The sequence below is a fragment of the Macaca fascicularis genome, chromosome 17, assembly GCF_037993035.2.
Source record: "Macaca fascicularis isolate 582-1 chromosome 17, T2T-MFA8v1.1".
Classification (NCBI taxonomy): domain Eukaryota; kingdom Metazoa; phylum Chordata; class Mammalia; order Primates; family Cercopithecidae; genus Macaca; species Macaca fascicularis.
In genome coordinates, this window is record NC_088391.1 from 2,235,902 (window position 1) to 2,260,766 (window position 24,865).

General features: G+C 37.8%; 2 protein-coding genes across 13 annotated transcripts in view; both read right to left on the bottom strand.

Annotated features, from left to right (window-relative positions):
• Positions 1–10,876: 10,876 nt before the first annotated feature.
• LOC135967978 (putative uncharacterized protein C8orf49) lies at positions 10,877–13,895 on the bottom strand. Its single transcript, XM_065532957.2, has 2 exons — positions 13,415–13,895; positions 10,877–12,636 (listed from the first exon to the last, which is right to left on the bottom strand). The coding sequence occupies exons 1-2, from the start codon at positions 13,502–13,504 to the stop codon at positions 12,520–12,522; spliced, it is 207 nt and encodes a 68-aa protein (XP_065389029.1). The 5' UTR covers positions 13,505–13,895; the 3' UTR covers positions 10,877–12,519.
• The window catches only part of ZDHHC20 (zDHHC palmitoyltransferase 20), an 89,336-nt gene continuing 75,347 nt past the window's right edge, over positions 10,877–24,865 (bottom strand). For 3 of the 12 annotated variants that reach the window (XM_065532954.2, XM_005585462.5, XM_015439051.4), the window contains 4 exons: positions 20,443–20,532; positions 18,960–19,075; positions 16,497–16,574; positions 10,877–14,966 (listed from right to left, as the gene is read on the bottom strand). In XM_065532954.2, the coding sequence (XP_065389026.1) occupies positions 16,537–16,574; positions 18,960–19,075; positions 20,443–20,532 (244 nt within the window). In that variant the 3' untranslated portion in view covers positions 10,877–14,966; positions 16,497–16,536. Of the gene's footprint in view, positions 14,967–16,496; positions 16,575–18,959; positions 19,076–19,426; positions 19,472–20,442; positions 20,533–24,865 lie in introns of all 12 variants that reach the window. The other 9 variants (XR_012426745.1, XR_010582386.2, XR_012426744.1 and 6 more) reach the window with 5 other exon arrangements.

Here is a 24,865-nt window from a genome sequence, read left to right on the forward strand (position 1 = left end):
ACTGGGGCCTTTAGGGTCAGAAAAATGGGCACAGATGCTGATGTCTACCCATTCTTGAGTAAGCCTGCTCTGGCCATTTGTAGCCAAATCTACACAAACCTACAGACAGACGCGAAGACCACCTGGATAAAATATACCTGGGGAGCTAGGCTCCTGGGGCCTCTTTTTAAAATACAATCTTTTATCTCTTATTTTCCTTTCAGTGGTACATGTGCAGGTTGGTTCTACAGATAAATTCTGTGCTGAGGGATTTGATGTACAGATTATTTTGTCACCTAGGTAATAAGCATAGAATTTAATAGGTAGGTTTTCAATCCTTATCCTCATCTCAGCCTCCAGCCTCAAGTAGGCCCCAGTGTCTGTTGTTCCTTTCTTTTTGACCATGTGTACTCAGTGTTTAGCTCCCACTTAGAGGTGAGAACATGTGATGTTTGGTTTTCTTCTCCTGTGTTAGTTCACTGAGAATAATGGCCTCCATCTCCATCCATGTTGCTGTGAAGAGCATTATCTCATTGTTCGTAATGGCTGCAAAGGGTTTCATGGTACCACATTTTCTTTATCCACTCTGCCATTGATGGGCATTTAGATTGATTTTCTGTCTTTGCTACTGTGAATAGTGCTGCGAGGAACATACATGTGTCTTTATGGTAGAACAATTTATTTTCTTTTGGGTATATACCTAGTAATGAGATTGCTGGGTCAAATGGTAGTTCTAAGTTCTACGAGAAATCACCAGACTGGTTTTCATTGTGGCTAAACTTATATTCTCACAAGTAGTGTGTAAGCATTCCCTTTTTTTCTGTAGCCTCACCAGAACCTGTTATTTTTTTACTTTTCAATGATAGCTATTCTGACACATGTGAGATGGTATCTCATAGTGGTTTTGATTTGCATTTCCCTGACAATTAGTGATGTTGAATATTTTTTCATCCATTTGTTAGCCATCTGTGCATGTTCTTTTGACAAATGTCCTTCAGATCTTTGATTTAATCTTTAATTAGATTATTTGTTTTTTGTTGCTGTTTGAGATTCTTGCATATTCTGGATGTTAGTCCCTTGTTAGATGACTCATTTGAAAATACTTACACCTGTTCTTCAGATTGCCTCTTCACTCCGTTGGTTGTTTCCTTTGTTTGCAGGTTTTTCACTATAGTCTCAGCAGTCTATTTGGGAAGTTTTGCCTATGCTTTTGAAGTCTTAGCCATAAAATCATTGCCTAGACCAATGTTCTGAAGCATTTATCCTGAGTTTTCTTCTAGTAATTTTATAATGTTGAATGCACCCATTCAGAGTGCATTTTATATATGGTGAGAGGTAAGAACCCAGTTTCATTATTCTGGATATCCAGTTTTCCCAGCACCATTTATTGAAAACAGTGTTCTTTCCCAAGTGTATCTTCTTGGCGCCTTTGTTGAAAATCAGTTGGCTGTAAATACGTGGATTTATTTCTCAGTTTTCAGTTCTGTTTCACTGATGTATCTGTTTGCATATCAACACTGCTGTTTTGAGTATGTGGCCTCCTAATATATTTCGAAGTCAGGTAATGTGATTTCTTCAGCTTCTTTCTTTTTGCTCAGGAGCGGTTTGGCTATTCGGAATCATTTTTAGGTTCCATACAAATTTTAGGATTGTTTTTTCCATTTCTGAGAAAAACAACATTATTCTGATAAGGGTTGCATTTAATCTGTAGATTGCTTTGGGTTGTATGGTTATTTTAACAATATGATTTCTTCCAATTCATGGCCATGGGATGTCTGTCCATTTGTTTGTATCTTTTCCAATTCCTTTTATTAGTATTGTTTAGTGTTCCCTGTAGAGGTCTTTCTCCTCCTTGGTTAAATTTATTACTAGATATTTGATCTTTTGTTGCTATTTTAAGTGGGAGTGCTTTCTTGATAGTTGTTGGCTAGTTCATTATTGGTGTATAGAAACACTTGATTTTTGTATGCTGATTTAGTATCCTGCAACTTTGCTAATCTGTGTATCTGTTTTAAATCTCTTTTGATAGAGTCTTTAGGTTTATTTTTCTGTAAGATGAGGTCATCTACGAAGAGGGATCATTTGACTTTTTTCCCAATGTGGATGCCCTTTATTTCTTTCTCTCGCCCACTTGCTCTGGCTAGGACTTCTAGTACTGTGTTGCATACGAATGATGAAAGTGGGTATCCTTGTCTTGTTCCAGTTCTTAGAAGAAAGGCTTTCAGCTTTTCCCTATTCAGTATGATGTACGTTGTGGCTTTGTCATACGTGACCTTTATTATGTTGAGGGATGTTCCTTGTATGCCTGATTTGTGAGAGTTTTTCTCATGAAAGTATGTTGAATCTTATCACATGCTTTTCTGCATTTGTTGAGATACTTCTGTGTGTTTTCCCCTTTATTCTGTAAATGAGATTTAGCAGATGTATTAATTTGAATATATTGAGCCATCCTTATATCCCAGGAAGAAGTAAGTCCCAACTTATCGTGGTGTATTAATTTTTTTGTGCTATTGGATTCGGTTTGCTAGTATTTTGTGGAGGGTTTTTGCATCTATGTTCACCAGGGATATTGGCCTGTAGTTTTCTTTTTTCCTTTTTTTTTTTTTTTTTGGAATAGTTTGAGAAGAATTGGTATTAGTTTTAATGTAAATAATTAGAATTTGGTGGTAAAGATATTGGTTTGGGACTTTTTTGTGAACTTATTACTGGTTCAAGCTTGTTAACCTGTTACTGCTCTGTCCAGGTCTTCTAGATTTTCCTTGTGAAATCCTGTAAGTTACATGTGTCGAGGAATTTATCAGTTTCCTCTAGGTTTTCCAATTGGTTGTCATATAGTTTTTCATAAATGTCCCTAATAATCATTTCTACTTCTGTGGTATCAGTTGCAAAATCTCCTGTTTTGTTTATGGTTTTATTTACTTGGATCTCTTCTCTGTTTTTCTTGTTTAGTATGTTTAGTATAAGTAGCAGTTTACCAGTTTTCTTTATCTTTTGAAAAACTGTTCAGCCTTTGTATTTTTTGTTTGCCTCTATTTCATTGAGTTCTGCTCTTATGTTTACTATGTCTTTCCTTCTACAAATTTTGACTTCACTTTGTTCTTTTTTTTGAGACAGCGTTTCGTTCCTGTTGCTCAGGCTGGAGTACAATGGCATGATCTCGGCTCACTGCAACGTCCGCTTCCCATGTTCAAGTGATTGTCCTGCCTCAGCCTCCCAAGTAGCTGGCATTACAGTCATGTGCCACCACGCCCGGCTAATTTTGTATTTTTAGTAGAGACAGGGTTTCTCCATGTTGGTCAGGCTGGTCTCGAACTCCTGACCTCAGGTGATCTGTGTTTATTTGAAGCCTTTCTAGCTTTTTGATATAGGTGTTTGTTGATATAAATTTTCCTCTTAACACTACTCTTGCTGTATGCCATAGATTTTGGTATTTTGTGTTTCATTTTTTTTTGCTTTCATTGAAGACATTTTTTTATTTTCTTATTTCTCCATTGACCCAGTATTCATTCATGAGCATGTTTAATTTCCATGTAACTATATAGTTTCTAAAGTTTCTCTTGTTATTGATACCTATAATTCTCTTGTGGTCAGAGAAGATACTCTATATGATGTTGAGGTTTTAAAATTTATAGAGCACTTTACTATGGCCTAACATATGGTCCATCATAGAGAATGTCCTATGTGCTCATAAGAAGGATGTGTATTCTGCAGTTGTTTGAAGAAATGTTCTGTGTATTTCTCTTAGGTTCATTTGGTCTATAGAGCAGGTTATGTCTGATGTTTCTTTGTTAATCTTCTCTTTAGATGTACTGTTCCCTTCTAAACATGGGCTGTTGAAGGATCCAGTGACTATTGCATTAGGGTATGCCTTTCTCTTTAGCTATAATGACATTTTCCTTATTGATCTGGGTGCTCAAGTGTTGGGTGTATTTATATTTATAATTTTTATATCCTCATGCTGAATGGATCGCTTTTTCATTATATAATGATCTTCTTTGTCTCTTTTTATGTTTTTATGACTTAAAGTCCATTTTGCCTGGTGTAGGTACAGTTACTACTGCATGCTTTCAAAAGGTTTCAATTTGTATTGAATATTTTTTCCATCCCTTAACTTTGTGTGTGTCTGTGTGTGTGTCTTTACAGGTGAAGTGAGTTTTCTGTTGGCACTCAGGTGAAGTGAGTTTCTTGGGTCTTGTTTTTTGATTCACTCGTCCAGGCTGTATCTTTTAATTGGAGAATTTAAGCCATTTACACTCAATGTTGTATTGATGGCTAAAGAGTTACTCCTGTCACTTTGTTAATTGTTTAATGTTTGTTTTGTGTATCTTTTGGTCCTTTCTCACTTTGTATTGTTTATCTATATGAGTTAATGGTTTTCTGTAGTGGTAACATTGGATTCTTGTCTCTTTTTCAATTGTGTATCTGTTCTACCAGTCAGTTTTAGACTTTTGTGTATTTTCATAATGGCAGATATTGTCTCTTCGTTTTTCAGATTTAGGACCCTCATTTCTTCCAGGGCTGGCCTACACGTGAATTCCCTTGGTTCTTGCTTGTCTGAGAAAACTTTATTTCCCATTCCTTTTTGAAGAGTAGCTTTGCTGGGTATTATATTCTAGGCTCACAGCCTTTTTCTTTCAGCACTTTAAGTGTATCACCTACTTTCCATATGGCATGTAAGGTTTCTGCTCAAGGGCCACCAAGCGTCTACTTACAGTCTCTTTGAAGCTCTTTGGATTTCATTCTTGTTCTTCTCCAGGTTCTTTTTTTCAGCCTCTGACTACCTGCTGGCACAAAGCTATCCTACTTGTTTCAGTACTTATTATTATTGATTTTTTTCATGGAAGCAACCCGTATTTAGTATTTGTATCTGTTATCTATTGCCTTATAATAAGCCACCTCAAAATTCAGTGTCTCAAAACAACACTTACTTTGTTCTGAACCTGCAGTTCTAGGCAAGGCTCCATGGGGCCAGCTCATTTCTCTTCCCTTGGCAATAGCTATGGTCACTTGAAGCTGAGGACTAGAATTATCTAAGGGTTTTTTTACTCACATTTGTGGCAGCTGAAGCTGGCTTTTGGCTGAGACTTTAGCTGGGACTGTCAGCTGGAATAGCTACATAAGGATTCACCATGTGGCTTGGGCTTCCTCAGGATATATGGTGGCTGTATTCTAAGGACAAGCTTCTATAAAGAGAGAAAGTAAGCTGGAAGCTGTATTACATTTTCTAGCCTAATCTTTAGAAGTGACACCGCACTTCTATATATAATATATATAATATTATATATAATTATATATATAACTTCTATATATAATATAATATAATTCCATTGTATTATATTCACCAGAAGCTAGTTACTAAGGCCAGCTCATATTCAACAGAGGGAAATTCAAGGGAGAAATATGTCAACCAATTAGTAGATGTATTTTAAAACCACCATACTGCTCACTTTTCTAAAATCAAATTCTTCACCAAGAGTCATTATCTATGAAAACAATGCAGAAGAAACATGAAAAATTTCAGAAGCTTAAAAAGAAGTTGGAGAAAGTAATAGTAAATCTCAGAAGTCATATGAAAAGAAATATGGTGGGAAGTTAAACAATTTGAAGAATATAAAAGGGAGATAAAAGAACGAGCAAGATAGGAGACGATAAAAAATTAGGAGACCTGAATCTCTTCTTAGAGATTAGTTTATTTTTCTGATGGCGGGAAGAACACATACAGAGAGCTGGAGCTGAGGAAGTTCCCTGTGTTCTGCGTAGCCAACTTTGGCGAGATGCTAGAGCGAAGGGGCAGAGTATGGCAAGTGATGAGAGATGAGGCTGAATAACTTGACAGGAGCCAAACTGATTTGGATGTTTTTACTCCATGCTAGGAATCTGGAACCTTTCCTGGGGGCAAAAGTAAACCAATGACAAAGTAAATGACTGGAGATTTAAAATGTCACCTGTCATGTGGCTGCCTTTGAACTGGAGTAGCCTGAGTGTTACTAGATGAGCCTGGAGTCTGTCTCTTGGCCTTAAATCACCACCATAAACCCAGGAAGTCGATGATTCCTTTGTTTTCTGAGAACAGTTTCAGTGTGCTGGCTGGCAGGTCCATAGGGATGGCAGAAGTGAAGAAAATGTAGAGCCAGAGGAAAAAAGATACACAGACTTCTTGAGATGTCTCTGAAGCTATGGACCATGATGAATTAACGACGGGTTAAGTATACTTTTCATTATAAATGTTAATGCTTTCACATCTTTCATTAGTGGTATGTATGAAAAATATTTAACATATTATCTATAAACCAAACAATAGAAAGGGATGCCATTTACTATTTATAGTTTATTTCAGAAATCAATGAATTTAATTTAATTAATAAACATTGGTAACATACCTTTTTGTATCTCTGTAGTTGTACTGTCTTGCAACTCCTGCTGCATCTGTAATATGTAAAATATTATTTGTAATGTTTAAGTTAAACAAAAGACATTATTTTGAGAATGATACATCATTTATTAAGTCTTTCATATAAAAATTTCAGAGGCTAGATCGAACTTGAGAATTGCTTAAATTAAAAAAACTCCATAAATAAAATTCCTTATTTTAAGTTTAGATAATAGAGAACATATATGTGTTATGTGGTTTGGATTAATCTGATAAAAATACAATTAATATTGCTATACTGAAATAGTAGATACTTTGTGGTGATGATGATATGATATCCAATACCTTCACAGATTTTAGGTATAAAGACATATTTTCCTAACAGGTTTAGGAATAGTTTGAGAGACAGTTTTCCATACCGTTTCTGTGACAAAAACCTCATAGATAGGCTTTATAAAATTAGTAAATGACAATAGCATCATCAGACAGGCCTTGTAGGATAACTCAGTATCAGATAAAGGGAGAAGCCTTTATTGGAGGAATCTTATCTTTCATTAACGCTATGTAAAATGTAGAGTTTTACATGACTTGAACTAAGAAACTACTAATGTTATTATTTTCTTTTCTTCCAAAAGCTCTTCTCCTACATATTTCCTATGTGTAATAGATTTTATTAGTTCGTTATACCCCAGTCACAAATACTTTCATAATACATACATTTTACTTAGATTAAAAATCAAATACTTTTCATGATAGACTGCTTACTGTTACCCTTACAAAAGTAAGCTAGAGAAAAGGAAATGTTAAGAAAATTATAAGGAAGATATAAAGTATATTTACAGTACTGCACTGAATTTATCAATACCGTAAGTTTACTTCATGTGTTTCTGAGATGAATCATCTGTCTGAAAATGCAGGCAAAGATACAGATCTCAAACTGTGGTACATATCAAGCAAATCAGCTTTTTCTTATAATGTTATTTCTCTTCTTCTTGGAAGCACTTTATGCATCACTAGTGGTACTTTCTTTGGGTTCTATGATTTACACTATTAAACTAAACATGATGAAAAATACAAGAAGTCCTAGCTAGAGCATTCAGACAAGAGAAAGAAACAAAGGGGATCTATTTGGAAAGGAAAAAGTAAAATTACCCGTGTTTGAAGATGATATAATTTTATATTTGGAAAACCTAAACACTCCCCCTAAGAACTGATAAATTCAGTAAAGTTGCAGGATAAAAAAATAAACATACAAAATCAGTAACCTTTGTATATACCAACATTGAACAATCTGAAAAAGAAATCACAAACTATTGTCATTTACAATAGCTCAAACAAAATAAGATATGTAGGAATACACTTCACCTAAGAAGTGAAAGACCTCTACAGTGAGAACTATAAAACATTGATTCAAGAAATGGAATAGGAGACAAAATTGAAGATACTCCATTTTCATAGATTGCAAGAATCCATATTGTTAAAATGTCCATCCTACCCAAAGCAATCCACAGTCAATGAAGTCCCTATCAACATACCAATGATATCTTCACAGAAATAGAAATAATAATCCTAAAATTTTCTGATGGAATCAGAAAACACCCAGAACAGCCAAAGTCATTCTGAGCAGAACAAAACTGAAGGAATTACATAACCTGACTTAAAATTATACTACAGAGCTATGGGTAACCAAAGCAACATGGTAACTGGCATAAAAAAAGACACATGGACCAGTACAACAGAATAGAGAGGCCAGAAATAAATTCATACATCTACAGGGAACTCACCTCAACAAAAATACCAAGAACATACATGGGTGACAAGACAGTGTTTTCAATTAATGGGGCTGTGAAAACTGGATATCCATGTTTAGAAGATGAAACTAGACCCCTGTCTCTCATCACACACAAAAATCAAATGCATCACAGACCTAAATCTAAGATGTCAAACTATGAATCTACTGAAAGAGAACATTTGGGAAACTTCAGAACATTGGTCTGAGCAAAGACTTCTTGAGTAATACCCCTGAAGCACAAGCAACCAGAGCAAAAATAGACAAATAGGATCATGTCAAACTCAAAAGCTTCTACACAGCAAAGGAGACAACCAACAAAGTCAGGAGATAACCCACAGAATGGGAGAAAATATTTGCAAACTATCCATCTGACAAGAGATTAATAACCAGAATATATAAGGAGATCAAACCACTCAATAGGAAAAAAAATCTAATAATCTGATTTTAAAATGGGCAAAATATCTCAATAGACATTTCTCAAAAGAAGAAATGGCAAACAGGCACACAGTGGCATACAAATGGCAAATAGGTATACAGAAAGGTGCTCAACATCATTGATCATCAAGGAAATGCAAATCAAAACTACAATGAGATAACATCTCACCCCACTAGAAAGGGCTCTGATACAAAGACAAGCAACAACAAACGCTGGCAAGGATACAGAGAAGAGGGAACCCTCATACACTGTTGTTGGGAATGTAGATTAGTAAAACCGCTATGGAGAACAGCATGGAGCTTCCTCAAAAAACTAAAAAAACTGCCGTATGATCCAGCAATCCGCCTTTAACAGTCTTTGCTCCTGTACCCCATCAGGAGAGGCAGATGCTATAGCCAAGTATTGTGAAGAGGTGGCTCAGCAGTTTGAGAAAAGCAGCATTATTTCTATATATCTGTCAGTTCCAGCTGCTATTATGCACAATTATATGATGGATCCAGTGTGGAAAGATGTTAAAGAGAGCATTTGGGTATTTATCCAAAAGAATGGAAATCAGTATGTGCAAGAGATAATTGGTACTTCCAAGTTTACTGCAGCACTATTCACAATAGCCAAGATTTGGAAGCCAGCTATGTGACCATCAACAGGCAAACAGATAAAGATTATATATATATATATATACACACACACACACACACACACACACACGCACATACATACACACAATAGAGCACTATTCAACCATAGAAAAGAATGAGATACTGCATTTGCAACAACTATGAAGGAACGAGAGGTCATTATGTCACAAGGGAAATAAGCCAGGCACAGAAAGACTTCTCACTCATCTGTGGGAGCGAAAAATTAAAACAATGAAACTCATGAACACAGAGAATTGAATGAAGGTTACCAGAGGTTGGGAAGGGTAGTGGGGGTTGGGGGTAAGTGAGGACGGTTAATGGGTAAAACAAATATATAGTTAGATAAAATGAGTAAGATCTACTACTTGATAGCACAACAGGGTGACTACAGTCAACATTAATTTAGTGTACATTTAAACATAAAACAGTATAATCATAAGCTTTGTAACTCGAAGAAATGATGTTTGAGGTGAGGAATACATTTACCCTGATGTAATTATTATGCATTGTTTGTATGCCTCTATCAAAATATCTCAGGTATTTTATAAATATGTACCTACTGTGCCTCATATAAATAAATTCAAAAAGAAAACTACATGAGTACCATGAGATCACTTTCACTGTGAAACATGATTTACCGGCAAGACAAACTCCTCCTGTGGAGATGATGGGCATCGCCTGGTGTTTTAAGTGGATACCCGCAACACTGGAGCTCACTACAAAAGGAACAGGAGGTGGATATGAGAACATTACAATAGTGTAATTAATACTTGATTAATAGGCTGAGTTTGAACACACAGGTACACAGCATGGACACTGTAAAACTCGTAAGTGGGATTATATTATATGCAGATTGCAGATTTCGGCAATTAGACTTTTTTTTTTTTTTTTTGGAGACAGAGGCTTGCTGTCACCCAGGCCAGAGGGCAGTGGCGTGATCTCGGGTCACTGCAACCTCTGTCTCCTGGGTTCAAGTGATTTTTCTGCCTCAGCCTCCCGAGTAGCTGGGATTACAGGCACCCACCACCACACCTGGCTAATTTTTATATTTTTAGTAGAGACAGGGTTTCACCATATTGGCCAGGCTGGTCTCAAACTCCTAACAACGTCAAGTGATCCACCCACCTCGGCCTCCCAAAGTGTTGGAATTACAGGCGTGAGCCACTGCACCCAGCCTGCAATTTGATATATTTACCTGTCTTCAAGATCTTTCCTTTCTCAAGGAGATACTTCAATTTTTATAAATATAGCTACATGAAATCTTTAACTGGCTTCAGTAACAAACTTGGCCTCTTTGGAAGGGCACTGGAACACAGATGCCATAAAAGAATTCTACATAATGAAATTATTAATTATTCAGCATTTTAACAATCACAATTCAACAACTTACAGTGATCTGAAGGTCCTCAAGGTCCTAAATGACTTCTGAAATTAAATTATGTTCAGTAAAAAGCCACTAAACTCTTTAGGTTTTGAATAAACCTAAGTAAACTACAATTTTGTTGCACTAAAATAATACCTATCTTAAAGGTGGTTTCCCTAAACTATTAGCCAATCTCTTTCTCTAAGCACTATTTTACCAGATTTTCAAGTTGATAAAAATAATGGTTATTCTCTCATTTGGTAAATACCACTTTATAACAAAGAAAACACTTCAAATACAAGACTTTATTTGTTTATTAATAAAGTAATTCATTATGACTTTTGGAAAAAAAAAGTTGTAAAATGTTCTGCGTACATGTCAATGTAGGTTAGGCCAGCCAAAAGACAAAGCAAAGCGTCAACATTAAGTCACAGGCTAGGATTATACAAATAAGAACAAATACACGGCTTATAGTACTTGTTAGGTAAACACAACCAAACTAAACTGTACTTCAAATTTGTTTATATAAAAGCATATTAAAGCTCACTTTAAAATAGTGTCCATCTTTTCTTTTAAACAGGCATAGACTCATTTGCAGTCATGTACAAATATACCTAATAGCTTTCTTCATCTTTTAATACAAGTGCAATTCCTTGCTTCTTTATGCAACCTAACAAAATAATATAGAATGAAGTCATTAGAAAAATATGAACCTTTCTGAATCTATATTACATTTTAATTTAAATTGGAAAATACAGTTTAGATCATATGAAACATATGGATTTCAGACATGTATTATCTGTTTCTAACAGATTATCAGAGATGGTCTTTATTTTGGCTGAAATGCAAAAATATGACTTTCTTAATAACAGATTAGTTAAAAATACTTTCCATTGATAGCAGTGCTAGTCCCTAAAACAAAAGGTAAGCAAAACTTATTTGTAAGTTACTGCCTATTCACTGCCCAGAATATGTAGAGCCTAACTCTAAGCCCTTAATATACATCTGTTTTAAAGATAACTGAAAGGCGATCTCACATGCCTGATAATCCTTAAACAGTCCTGTAAACATAGTCAAAATCTGCTAATAGAAATACAATTCAAGTAAACATTGCATATTTGATTTAAACCACCTTACAGTTAAATTCACTCATGACACATTGGATCATAACCACTAATATGTAAAAAGTTTTTAAAAAATCATCCTTATGTATAGATGAAAATAAACTTTGTAAACTTGTTCATTTAAAATAACTAATGTACTGCAGCTGCTCTTTGGTTTGGCATGGTTTCAGGTACTGAATATTCAAGTAAATTTGTTCCCAGGTAAACCACGTCTCCTAATTTGTTTTTAATGGCAATGGTAAGACCTGAACTTCATTTTTCTTAAGGTGTCATCACAAATGTTCAAGTGTTTGAAGGACCAAAGATAGTACTTATAAAATTTGACAGGGCTTCATTTTGATTTTTTCTCCCCAAATAGTTGATAGCAATAATCAATACCAGTTGAAATACCAAAGAGGCAGCCTTTCCCTGATTCCCACACCACTTGTAGGCCTTTGCTAGAATGGTCATTAATACGCATGAAGCAGTTCAGCTAAATATTATTTAGAATGTGGCAAAATGCTGGCTGTAAATTAAACCAAAGATAAATAATTCAAAGGCTTTAACTGAAAATTTCTGAAAAGATGTTTGCTGTGCTATTATATTAAAGATGTTAAATAACAAAAAGTAAAAGAACTGAGAAAGACTATACTACCATGAAAGTGCATAATAGTGAAGAAAATAGTTTCCTTGGCGTTAGCCAGGTACATGCAAATCTTTTGATCTGAATGTAGAAATACTCACAAAAAGTACCAGGAGAACATTTCTGAAAGTAGTCAAGTATGTTTAAACATTTATCTCCTTATAATATGCAAACTGCCAAACTGAAGTTATGATTTTAGTTGGTAGTTGATATATATATATTTTTGAGATGGAGTTTCACTCTTGTCACCCAGACTGGAGTGCACCAGACTCTTGGCTCACTGCAACCTCCACCTCCTGGGTTTAAGTGATTCTCTTGCCTCCACCTCCCGAGTAGCTGGGAATACAGGAGTGTGCCACCATGCCTGGACAGTTTTTGGTTTTTTTTTTTTTATTATTATTTTTAGTAGAGAGCGGGTTTTGCCATTTTGACCAGGCTAATCTCGAACCCCTGACCTCAGGTGATCCACCAGCCTCGGCCTCCCAAAGTGCTGGGATTACAGGCATGAGCCACCATGCCCAGCAATAATTGATTATCTCTTAACTCATTCTAGTTTGCTAGAATCGAGATTATTAAGACTAAGGAGTTGAAACAAAGGTAGAAGAATCCATACTATAGTATTCCAAACTATGTTTTCAAAGCTAACTCATTCCTTTGGTTCAAAGAAAAATAGTTGCCTCCTTTTAAAATCTATTATTAGTATCTGATGGAAATTAGACCAAATTATAAACAACAAATTATAAACCTACAGTAGCAACCATAAAATTTATGCTGTACTAGGAAATGACGGAGCTATTCCTAGTGTATTGTTTAGCATATAGAAGGTACTCCAAAAAATTTACTGGGGCCGGGCGTGGTGGCTCACGCCTGTAATCCCAGCACTTTGGGAAGCTGAGGCGGGTGGATTATTTGAGGTCAGGAGTTCGTGACCAGCCTGGTCAACATGGTAAAACCTTGTCTCTTCTAAAAATGTAAAAACTAGCCGGGCCTGGTGGCGTGAGCCTGTAATCCCAGCTACTTGAGAGGCTGAGGCAGGAGACTCGAACCCGGGAGGTGGAGGTTGCAGCGAGCCAAGATCCCACCACTGCACTCCTGCCTGAGAGACAGAGCAAGGCTGCCTGGAAAAAAGAAGAAAAAAATTTACTGGGTGAATGAAAAGTGATTTTGCAAAATTAGGCATCGCAGAATGTTAGAAGTCATCCAGTCCAACTCATTCACAACACTCCCTCCCCTGCAGTCCCATTTTACACAGGACACTCCAACCTGTAGTACTCACAGATGCTGCTGAGGTTCGTCTCCACCCACCAACGGGAAGCAATCGATTATTTGGGGGTGGGGGTGTGTGTGTGTGTGTCTGACTAAAAGGTGTAAATGAGGAGTAACATTTCGACATTGTTTATTCTGTACTTTTCTTTGGAGTTAATGCAACAACTCCTGTCGCTTAGATTACATTTAAAAGGAAAAAGGAGAAATGTTTCTAGGCATAAAGGGGTTGCTGTTAGAAAGTCAGACTTGAGACTGTGCATCTAAGAGTAGAATCCACTTCTCAGAGACTGGGAATGTAAAATGACCACTCAGGTTAGACTTTCCAACTAAGAGCCAGGAGGAAAACTTATTCTAAAGTTTTTTTGCCTAGTTTGAATTGCATTTTAAGTCACTGTTTAAGTTGTTACAGTATTACTGTAAAAAAGTTTCAAAGTAATTTTTAGTCATTACCTACCCTGAAATTTGAAAGTCAAGTCAACAGCATGCTTTATTCTAACTACTGTTAAAACTCAAACTATTCTTTTTTTAACAGATTACAATATTCCTCTTATCTTTTCTTCTGGACACTTAAACTTCTTCCTACTGTGTCCAGTATTTCTCCAGCACATGTACCTTTGTGTTTCTCTGCCCGTGTACACACCCCTGAAAGTTCAACAACAAAAGTTATAAAATAGCAGAGAGAACCCAAAATAGTTCTTATCCTGCCGAGTTCCCTTTAAGCCTTGGGCACTTGTTCCACTACATGGCTGTATTAATGCTTCTAACTAAGCTTTCGATGAATTAGACCAATGTGTTCTATGTTCTAAATGATATTTAGATATCTGAATCCTTCTGTTATAGCCAACAATAAAAGTTATTAAAAATATTGAAAAGTATAAAATAGTAATTATAAATTAGCAAATACCCAATTTAAAAAAGCATTTTCCTTATACAGTACAAGCAACAGTAATTTGAATATTATTCACTTTCAGCCACCATTTGTCCTAGATGTACTTTACTTTCAAGTTTTTAAGCTTGTGTTTTTAGAGTGAAAATGTATATGGATACTAATTCTAATAATGTAATTCAGGTATCAAAAAATACATATGCATGTTAAAATGTGATGACAGCTCGTATTATAGCATCTCATAACAGGTGAGTATTATTTCCAGAATAACGTTAAGTCACTTTTGTAGCCCGAAGCCAATGCTGCACAAATGGACACTTAAGATTAAGGCATCGTTCCGCTCTGGAGCAGTGCGTCTGTGGATCCCAGGACTGTACAAAGCTTCTTTTTTAAAAAATATATCTTCTGTTATACTTCAATTGTTTCATTCCATTGATCATTTTCTTCCAAATGAAAATTGAAAATATCAGTCTATAATGTTTTCATACACCTACAAAAAAAGAAACATTGTTGGTTAAAACGATTTTATTTCTGAAAATATTTACTAAATGGTTCTGTGGGCTAAGGTACAAAGCTACTAATATAACAAGATGGAATATAAGTAAGTCCTTAACACTACTAATATTATAATAATAAAGATTTTTGTAGCAGTAAATGAGCGGGTATTACTTTCTTCCCCTGAATCAATCAAAAGAGTATTTTAAAAGGGAGAATCTTACAGTACTCCCAGACTGCTAACTTGGACATCATTTGAGAAGACATCTGGTCCACCTACACCTGTCCTAAGACTGGTGCAAGATGTAGAAAACTTCCCACAGCAACTGTTAAAGGAACTGCAGCTGAGGATTCTCAACCACCACAAGCATCAGCAATTATTCCGCCCACATTAAGAAGAATCGTGGACCTCGGACTGCGGGCTTGTCTGGACACCAAGCACTACTCCACAGCTCCAGCTCTCGGTGACATGGACCTGGCTTACGATCACCACATGCGGGTCATACAGCTCCTCTTCTGACTGCAGCCACTCTGCCCAACGTGACCACCACCTTGAGTGCCTGTGATCTGACTGTCCTGGGTCTTAGGCTCTGGCTGCAGCCCTGCACGCAGGCTCAAGGTGCTCTGCAAGGGCCTAACTGCTGAGGACAAGCCCACAAGTGAGGAAACAGATACTCCTCTAGCTGACACTCCAGATAAGACGCCTTTAGAAAAACAAACTCTGTTATACAGGAACAGGATGATAAATGTGATAAGCTCCATGTTTGTGGTAATTTACTACTTAGCAATCTTCTCTTGCTGTGTCTTTTACAAACCATATAACATAAATAAACCTCTTAATTCTTTTTTAGAGTCTTTGGTCATTTTTCTTTGGGTTGAATTTCCTTAATAGTGGACAAAAGTCGCTTTTTTTTTTTTCTTTTTTTTTGAGACAGGACCTTGCTCTGTTACCCAGGCTGGAGTGCAGTGGTGCCATCTTGGCTCACTGCAGCCTCGACCTTCTGGGCTCAAGTGATCCTCCCACTTCGGCCTCCCAAGTAGCTGGGACTGCATGTGTGCATCAACACAAACCTGGCTAATTCTTTATTTTTTGTAGAGATGAGGTTTCACTATACAAATTTAAGTATCTCACCCAGGCTGGTCTCTCACTCCTGGGCTTAAGTGATCCTCCCACCTTGACCTCCCAAAGTGCTGGAATTAGAGGTGTGAGCCACCTTGCCTGGCCACCTTTTTTTCTTTAATTAATAAGGTACTGTTTACTGAAAAGGCCAGTGGTCCACATACCAGTCCTAAACTATTTTTATTAGTTTCTTCATTAATTTACCAACAAATAGTTACTAAGATTGTGCTATAAGGAATAAAGAAAATGAGATTTTGGCAGATGTTACATTCCAGTCTTTCCTGTACTGCCTAATTTTGCTGATACAATTAAAAAGACTAAAAAAAAGAACTGCAAATTGTTTAAAGATTATGAAATATGAAAATAAGCTGCATTTATTCAAGGATTACCTTTACACTGTCTTACCTTGTTCTTATTCAAATGGTTAGTTATGAACAAGTGGTACTCAATTTTCTATTGCCACTGTTACATGGTTATTTGTCCCTGTAAGCACATAATTGTGTATGACATGACAAAAAAAAAAAGAAGTATTAAGTTTCTGGCTAAATGGTAAAAATTGATTACAGCAAAAATGACTATTATGTAAATACAAAATAGGCTTATGGTGTCAACCATTTGTCTTCTTATAGAACCCAGAAGTAAAGAGCTAACATTAGGAGTCAAAAGTTTGATTTTATGTTTATCCTGTGGAAATACCCACTGGCTTTAAAGATGTTAAACAGCAATAATTAAGAAGTTCGCAAAATGAACTTTACCCTAGAGCTTTATTTTTTAGAGATGGGCCTCAATAGTATTGCCTAGGCTGGCCTTAAACTTCGGGATTTTTCCTTGACCTTATACAAAAGGTGTAATGATCCTAATGAAGATCCTAAAGATACTAATTTAAGAGAATGTTTTAAATGCTGCTAAAAGTCAAGACAACAAAAAAACCTCAGAAATTCTAACAGTGTTTTTAAGGGTATTTAGGGTATTTGCTACAGTTAGTACAAATGGAGCTAAATGTCTGGAATCGTTTTTCTTTTTCCATTTTTTTTTTTTTGAGACAGGGTCTTGCTCTGTCATCCAGGCTGAAGTGCAGTGGCATGATCATAGCTCACTGTAGCTTCAATCTCCCAGGCTCAAGCAACCCTCTCGCCTCAGCCTCCTGAGTAGCTGGGACTACAGGCACATGCCATCAGGCCTAGAAAAATTTTTTCCCAAAGTTTTTGGTAGAGATAGGCTGTGTGGCCCAGGCTGGTCTCCAACTCCTGAGCTCAAGTGATCCTCCTGCCTCAGCCTCCTAAAGTGCTGGGATTACAGGTGTGAGCCACTGTGCCTGACCCAAAACCACTTTTCTATAGTGCAAGGAGATAACCACAGTGTTATTACTATTATCATTGAAAATTACCTCAGATGTGTTTTAGGCTGTAATGCTAGTTAAGTAGCCAGACAGTATTTTAAACCCAGGTCTGATGAAAATTCCCACTTCAATTTTGCTGACTATTCCATACCTGAATCCTCAATTCATAAATGATTAAGAGTCACCTAAAAAAGGTTAAAATATATTCAGTGTGCTCTTTTTTTTCTTTCTTCCCCGAGACGGAGTCTCACTCTGTCGCCCAGGCTGGAGTGCAGAGGGGTGCCATCTCGGCTCACTGCAACCTCCACCTCCCGGGTTCAAGCAATTCTCCTGCCTCGGCCTCCCGAGTAGCTGGGATTACAGGCATGTGCTACCACACCCGGCTAATTTTTGTATTCTTAGTAGAGATGGAGTTTCACCATGTTGGCCAGGCTGGTCTCTAACTCTTGTCCGTGTGATCTGCCCACCTTGGCCTCCCAAAGTGCTGGGATTACAGGCGTGAGTCACCACGCCCGGCCAGTGTGCAATGCTTTTTAAACTAAGGCAGCAAAGAATGCAATGCTTTTCAAGAATTATTGTCAACTAAGCAAAAGCTGGGACCCTAAAGAATAACATTGCTGACCAGACACGGTGGCTCATGCCTATAATCCCAGCACTGAGGGAGGCTGAGGCGGGTGGATCATGAGGGCAGGAGATCAAGACCATCCTGGCCAACATGGTGAAACTCCGTCTCTACTAAAATACAAAAAACATTAGCGGGCGCAGTGGCAGGCGCCTGTAGTCCCAGCTACCTGGGAGGCTAAGGCAGGGGAATTGCTTGAACCCAGGAGGTGGAGGTTGCAGTGAGCACAGATTGTGCCACTGCACTCAAGCCTGGTGACAAAGCGAGATTCCATCTCAAAAAAAAAAAAAAAAAGAATAACGTTGCTTATTCAGAACAGCCAACGCCAAAAGAACTTTCCACATCTGTGTGGGGAAGTATGTGGCTGGGTTAACAAAAACCTGCAGTTGCACAGAAAAAAACATGACCCACTATACTCTCCTCGCTCTATCCCTTCCTCATAGAAGCTACTAAGAACCACAAACACCCTATATATTTTACTTATTTATTTATTTATTTATTTGAGACGGAGTCTCGCTCTGTCCCCCAGGCTGGAGTGCAGTGGCGCGATCTCAGCTCACTGCAACCTCCGCCTCCCGGGTTCATGTCATTCTCCTGCCTCAGCCTCCCAAGCAGCTGAGACTACAGGTGCCGCCACCACGCCCGGCTAATTTTTTATATTTGTAGTACAGACAGGGTTTCACCGTGTTAGCCAGGATGGTCTCATTCTCCTAACCTCGTGATCTGCCTGCCTCGGCCTCCCAAAGTGCTGGGATTACTAAGCGTGAGCCACCGTGCCCAGCATATATTTAAAAGTTTCACATATTTTAGTATTTTTAAAATGTTACATTATTTTGAGTTTTCCACATGTATTATATCTCATGCTTTTCATTTGAACCAAAGCAGTGTTTCAAATGAGAACTATTACCTGATTTGACGATGCCTTCTTCAGCTCCATTCTCCAGCCACTGAGATTCACTGTCCAACAAACGGTTTTTTGATTCACTAAGTGGTTTGATAGGAAAAGGCTGATTTGAGCCACTACTGAAAAGAAGAGCAAACAACTTAATAAATAGCTTAATGCTCAATGGTGGATACTTAATAAATTAATAAGCAGCAAATTAGTATTCCTTCTCCTAAATATGTGAGGGCAACTCATGAGATCTTAGTACTCTGAAAAAACTACCTTCAAAATAAAAATATGCCCACAACCCCCCATTAAATGGCTCTCTAGACCCAAGAATCTGTATTCCAACGCTGCCAATGAAAACAATTAGTCAAAATCTAAAAAGCTTCAGAGGCCAGTCTGAACTGTTCTTAATATGTTAATCGGGAGCCATAGGCAGTGCAAGGACAGGTGGGGATCTATGTCTGTGGCCAGTACAAAACAATTACCTGTCATTTCCCAAGTTTTCTGCTTTCTACCTCTGCAGTTTAGATCTAAGGGGAAAAAATGATTCAGTGATTTAGCGTAGACTTATTTTTCTAGCTAAAAGATCCAGGGAGGGAGGGAATGGAGGAAGGAAAGGAAGAGGAAAAGGAAACTAATAAATGTTGGTTCCCTATTATGGGCCAGACACGATGCCAGGCACCTTATATACATTATCTCAGCGCTCCAAATAACCTTCGGTGGTGAGTATCATTATCCCGATTTCATAGAGGTGGAAACTGAGGCTCATAATTTAAGTGACTGGGCCAGAACCCTAACAAATGTTAGAGCTCAAAGGTCTAAGGCATTAAGCTACATTCTAAGACTTAGGGTTCTTCCAATATTAATATGCTAGTTTAGAACTTATCATTCCTCTTCTCCTACAACTTATTTCTGTAATGAATAAATTATGAATGTTTTACTTGGACAGAAGTATCTCTAGCTTCTTTAAAATTTCATTTAAAATGAACTATTACACTGAATGTATGAAAGTTTACTTGCCACACAAATATTATGGGAAAATTTCCTCTAAGATGAAGTAATGAAAAAAAAAACTGTATTTTTGAATTCTTATTTTGATAGTATATTAAAATTTATCAAAATAAAATGGTGATTAGTATAATGACTAATTTATTTGAAAAAACATAACTGACATAATCCAATCTAATAAAATCTTGAAAGGTCTTAGTTACTTCCCAGCTTGCCCAGACATTTCCAGCTTTATGCAATTATCCTGGTTTAACTATTATTAAACAAGCATTCTCTCTCCTACTCTTAAGTGTTCTGGTTTAGATAATAAAAAATCATGGTTATTAGCACATATACCTTTATTAACCCACAGTTAAAAAATTTAAATTTCTCTTTCCCTAACTATGCTGGTTTACTAAATCACTACTGTATTTACTCATAAGACGTACACACAACACATGTACACGGTTTGCTTTATGATGAATATGGAAAAGCGTAAGGACAAGAAGCACACCTTCTGGCGTACTCATTCTGGTTTGTAACAGAAGCTTGTTCTGGATCCATCCCCACAAGGCGAGTTGGAAAACTGCAACCATCACCCAAGCTGCATAATGAAAAATAGTTATAATTTAAATAATGTTAAATTAAATCAAAATGGTCAAATTTAACACCCATTTTTCAGAGACATGGCATAAATTATCGTAACTTGTCATATAAGGAAGTAATTCCTAAGATTTCTAACTTAGGTGTTATTACCTTGATATGGTTTGGCTGTGTCCTCACCCATATCTCATCTTGAATTGTAGCTCCCATAATTCCCATGTGTCAGGGGAGGGACCCAGTGGGAGGTAACTGAATCGTGGGGGTGGGTTATTCCTGTGCTGTTCTTGTGAAAATGGGTAAGTCTCACGAGATCTGATGGTTTTATAAACGGGAGTTCCCCTGGCACATACTCTTGTGTCTGCCACCATATAAAATGTGACTTTGCTTCTCCTTGCCTTCCACTATGATTGTGAGGCCTCCCCAGCCATATGTGAGTCAACTAAACGTCTTTCCTTTAGAATTACCCAGTGTCCGGTATGTCTTCACTAGCAGTGTGAGAACAGACTAATACCTCCATTGCAGACACAAGCCCTTTTCTCTTACAATTTACATACATTGAGAAACAATGTCTTCTGTGCCTATTAAGATTCTGATGCCTAGTATAGCACCCCAAGCATAGGTATTCAAGTATTTGAGTAACTGACCTGCTTATCATAATCATTTATGAGATCATTCAGGCTCAAACTGAAATTCATGATGTAAGTTCCACATATTTATTTATTCAACAATATTCATTAAACAAATATTTACTGAATGCCTATGATGTTCTAGGTACTATTTTAAGTACTACGGATATAGGAAATAGTGAACAAAAGAGAAGAAACTTTCTGCCTTCAAGAAGCTTACGTTCTAAAAAGAGCACACTTATGCCTTATTTTCATATTATCTAAACACATCAAAATTGTGTACTACAGAGACTTTTACTTCTCGCCGAGAGATGGAATAACTGGTAAACTGTACATAGTCAGAAACTGAACAGTACAAAATTATTTTTTTAGAAAATAGGCAGCAGAGAACTGTGGTCTCAGAAAAAAAGAAAACAAAACCAAGCAAGGCACAGCTTTCTGCCAGGACCGTGGCACTACAGGGGGTGGGAAACCAGGGCCCTGGCACTACGGGGGTGGGAAACCAGGGCCCTGGCACTACGGGGGTGGGAAACCAGGGCCCTGGCACTACGGGGGTGGGAAACCAGGGCCCTGGCACTACGGGGGTGGGAAACAAGCAGAACAAGGTAGTTTCACTGAATTGAGATGACAGAGGTGGGAGTTTTGAGGCTGAGGTGGGCCGGGTGCGGGAGGTCACATCTGTAATCCCAGCACTTTGGGAGGCTGAGGCAGGCGGATCACTTGAGGTCAGGAGTTCAAGACCATCCTGGCCAACATGGTGAAATGCCATCTCTACTAAAAACACAAAAACTAGCTGGGTGTGGTGGCATGCGCCTGTAATCCCAGCTACTAGTGAGGCTGAGGCACGAGAATCACTGGAACCCGGGAGGCGGAGGTTGCAGTGAGTCAAGATTGCAGCACTGTACTCCAGCCTGGGCACTCAGCCTGTCTCACTTTGAGAGACAGTGAGACTCTGTCTAAAAAAAGAGGGGCTGAGGTGGCTTAAATCTATGGGACAGAGTTGAGAGAGAGCAAGATATGCAGAGAAATGGCTACAGAAATCTGCACTGTGGTGTACCTGAGTCTTCTGATAAATACTAAGCTGCACTTGTGAATCCAGGAAAAGAACAACTGGGAATAATGAACGATGAATAATTCACAGCACTGGGAAGCATTCACATTTGCCCAGCTTGACTGGGGCGATCTCACTGAACACATGGATTTGGTAAAAACTCCACATTTATTGGAGTGCTAAACTAGCCCTAGAGAAAGTACTACTCTGGACTCAACGTAATAAAGCTGAAAACAAGCTTCAGGCCAAGCGCAGTAGTAATGCCTCTAATCCTAGCCCTTCGGGAGGCCAATCTAGACAGGCAGCAAAGTAGCATTCAAAATGTCCACCACCCAATCAAAAATTACTGGACATGAAAAGCAGCACAGATGTGATCTATAGCTAAGAAAAAAAAAAGTTAATAGAAAAAGATCAGAAACTGGCCGGGCGCGGTGGCTCAAGCCTGTAATCCCAGCACTTTGGGAGGCCGAGACGGGCGGATCACGAGGTCAGGAGATCGAGACCATCCTGGCTAACACGGTGAAACCCCGTCTCTACTAAAAAATACAAAAAACTAGCCGGGCGCGGTGGCAGGCGCCTGTAGTCCCAACTACTCGGGAGGCTGAGGCAGGAGAATGGCGTGAACCCGGGAGGCGGAGCTTGCAGTGAGCTGAGATCCGGCCACTGCACTCCAGCCTGGGCGGCAGAGCGAGACTCCGTCTCAAAAAAAAATAAAAAATAAATAAATAAGAAAAAGATCAGAAACTTAGCAATTTCAGTGAAAATTAGCAAACAAGACTTTTTAAAAATGATTATCAATGTACCTGTGAATTAAAAGGAAAAATAGATATAATGAAAAGATAAATGTAAGATATTAAAAAAACCAAACTGAACTTCTAGAGCTGAAAAATACATCTGGGCCAGGTGCGGTGGTTCATGCCTATAATACCAGCACTTTGGGAGGATGAGGTGGGTGGATTGCTTGAGGTCAGGAGTTTGAGACCAGTCTGGCCAACATGGTGAAACCCTGTCTCTACTAAAAATACAAAACTTAGCCAGGTGTGGTGGCACGCACCTGTAATCCCAGCTTCTTTGGAGGCTGAGGCAGGAGAATTGCTTGAACCCAGGGGACACAGGTTGCAGTGAGCCTAGATCACGCCACTGCACTCCAGCCTGGGTGACAGAGCAAGACTCCGTCTCTAAATAAATAAATAAATAAATAAATATTTTTAAAATCTTACATGAAAGATTCATTGGAAAAGCTTACCAGCAGGCTAGACATTATAGAAGAGATCAGTGAACTTATGGATATTAGCAGTAGAAATTAACCAAAATGAAGCAAACAGAGAAAAGAAGATGGCAGAGAAGGTCAAAATAGCAATGACCTGTGGGTCACTATCAAGCAATTTAACATATGTATACATGAGAGTACCAGAAAAGCTGGTCAGGGAGGAGGTGGAAAGAGGGGAATAGGCAGAAAAAAATAAAGACACAACTGATGAAAATTATTCAAATCTGATGAAAACTATAAACTTACAGATCCAAGAAGCCTAATGAACCCCAAGGAGGATAAACACCAAGGAACTCATCAAACTGCTTAAAACCAATGACAAGGATAAAATCTTTTTTTCTCTGTCATCCAGATTGGAGCACAGTGGTGCAATCTTGGCTCAATGCAAGCTCCGCCTCCTGGGTTCACGCCATTCTCCTTCCTCAGCCTCCCAAGTAGCTGGGACTACAGGCACCTGCCACTATGCCCGGCTAATTTTTTGTATTTTTAGTAGAGACAGGGTTTCATCCTATTAGCCAGGAAGGTCTCAATCTCCTGACCTTGTGATCGGCCCGCCTCAGCCTCCCAAAGTGCTGGGATTACAGGCGTGAGCCACCGCGCCCAGCTGATACGGATAAAATCTTAAAAGTAGCTACAGGAGGGGAAAGGATAGTAATTTACAAACAATGAAATAAAGAAATTAAAGTCAGGCTGACTTTTCATTAGAAACAATGCAGACCGGAAGATAATGGAACATCTTTAAAGGAAAGAAAACTAAAAATAACAACAAAATCCTATCGACTTATAATTCGCTGTTTACAGAAAATAACTTCAAAATTTCTGTTTAGAGAAAATAATTTCAAAACAAGTAATCTGTGTTCCAACCAATGGGAGGGGGAAAATCTTGAATACATGAGAATGGATAAAGTATACAAAAGAGATCAATGAACTTGAAGATATAGCAATAGGATCTATACAAAATGAAACACAGAAAACAGACAAAAAATGAACAGTGCACCAGTGAGCTGTGGGAGGACTGTGAGTGACTGATGACACGTGTAATTGGAGTCCCCACAGTAATAGGGGAAGGAGATGACAAAAGAAATAATGGTTAACAATATTTTCCAAATTTGATTAAAGCTCTAAAACCAGAGATCCAAAAAGTTCAACTAAACCCAAGCACAAGAAACTAGAAAACTAGATCAATATATCATAATCAAATTGCATGAAGTAGTGATAGTCTTAAAAGTAGCCATAGAAAAAAACATTATATATAGACTAACAAAAATAAGAGTTATCACAATTTCTCATTATAAAAATGCAACCCAGAAACATAACATTTAGCAACATCTAAAATTTTTTGTTTTGTTTTGTTTTTGAGACAGAGTCTTGCTCTGTTGCCCAGGCT

Coding starts and splice junctions, on each gene's coding strand:
- LOC135967978 (XM_065532957.2), bottom strand. CDS start 13,504: ATGCCTAATTTTGCAAAATCACTTTTCATTCACCCAGTAAATTTTTTT. Junction 12,637..13,414: donor GCTCTGTCTCTCAGGCAGGA/GTGCAGTGGTGG, acceptor TGGAGGCAAGAG/AATCACTTAAACCCAGGAGG.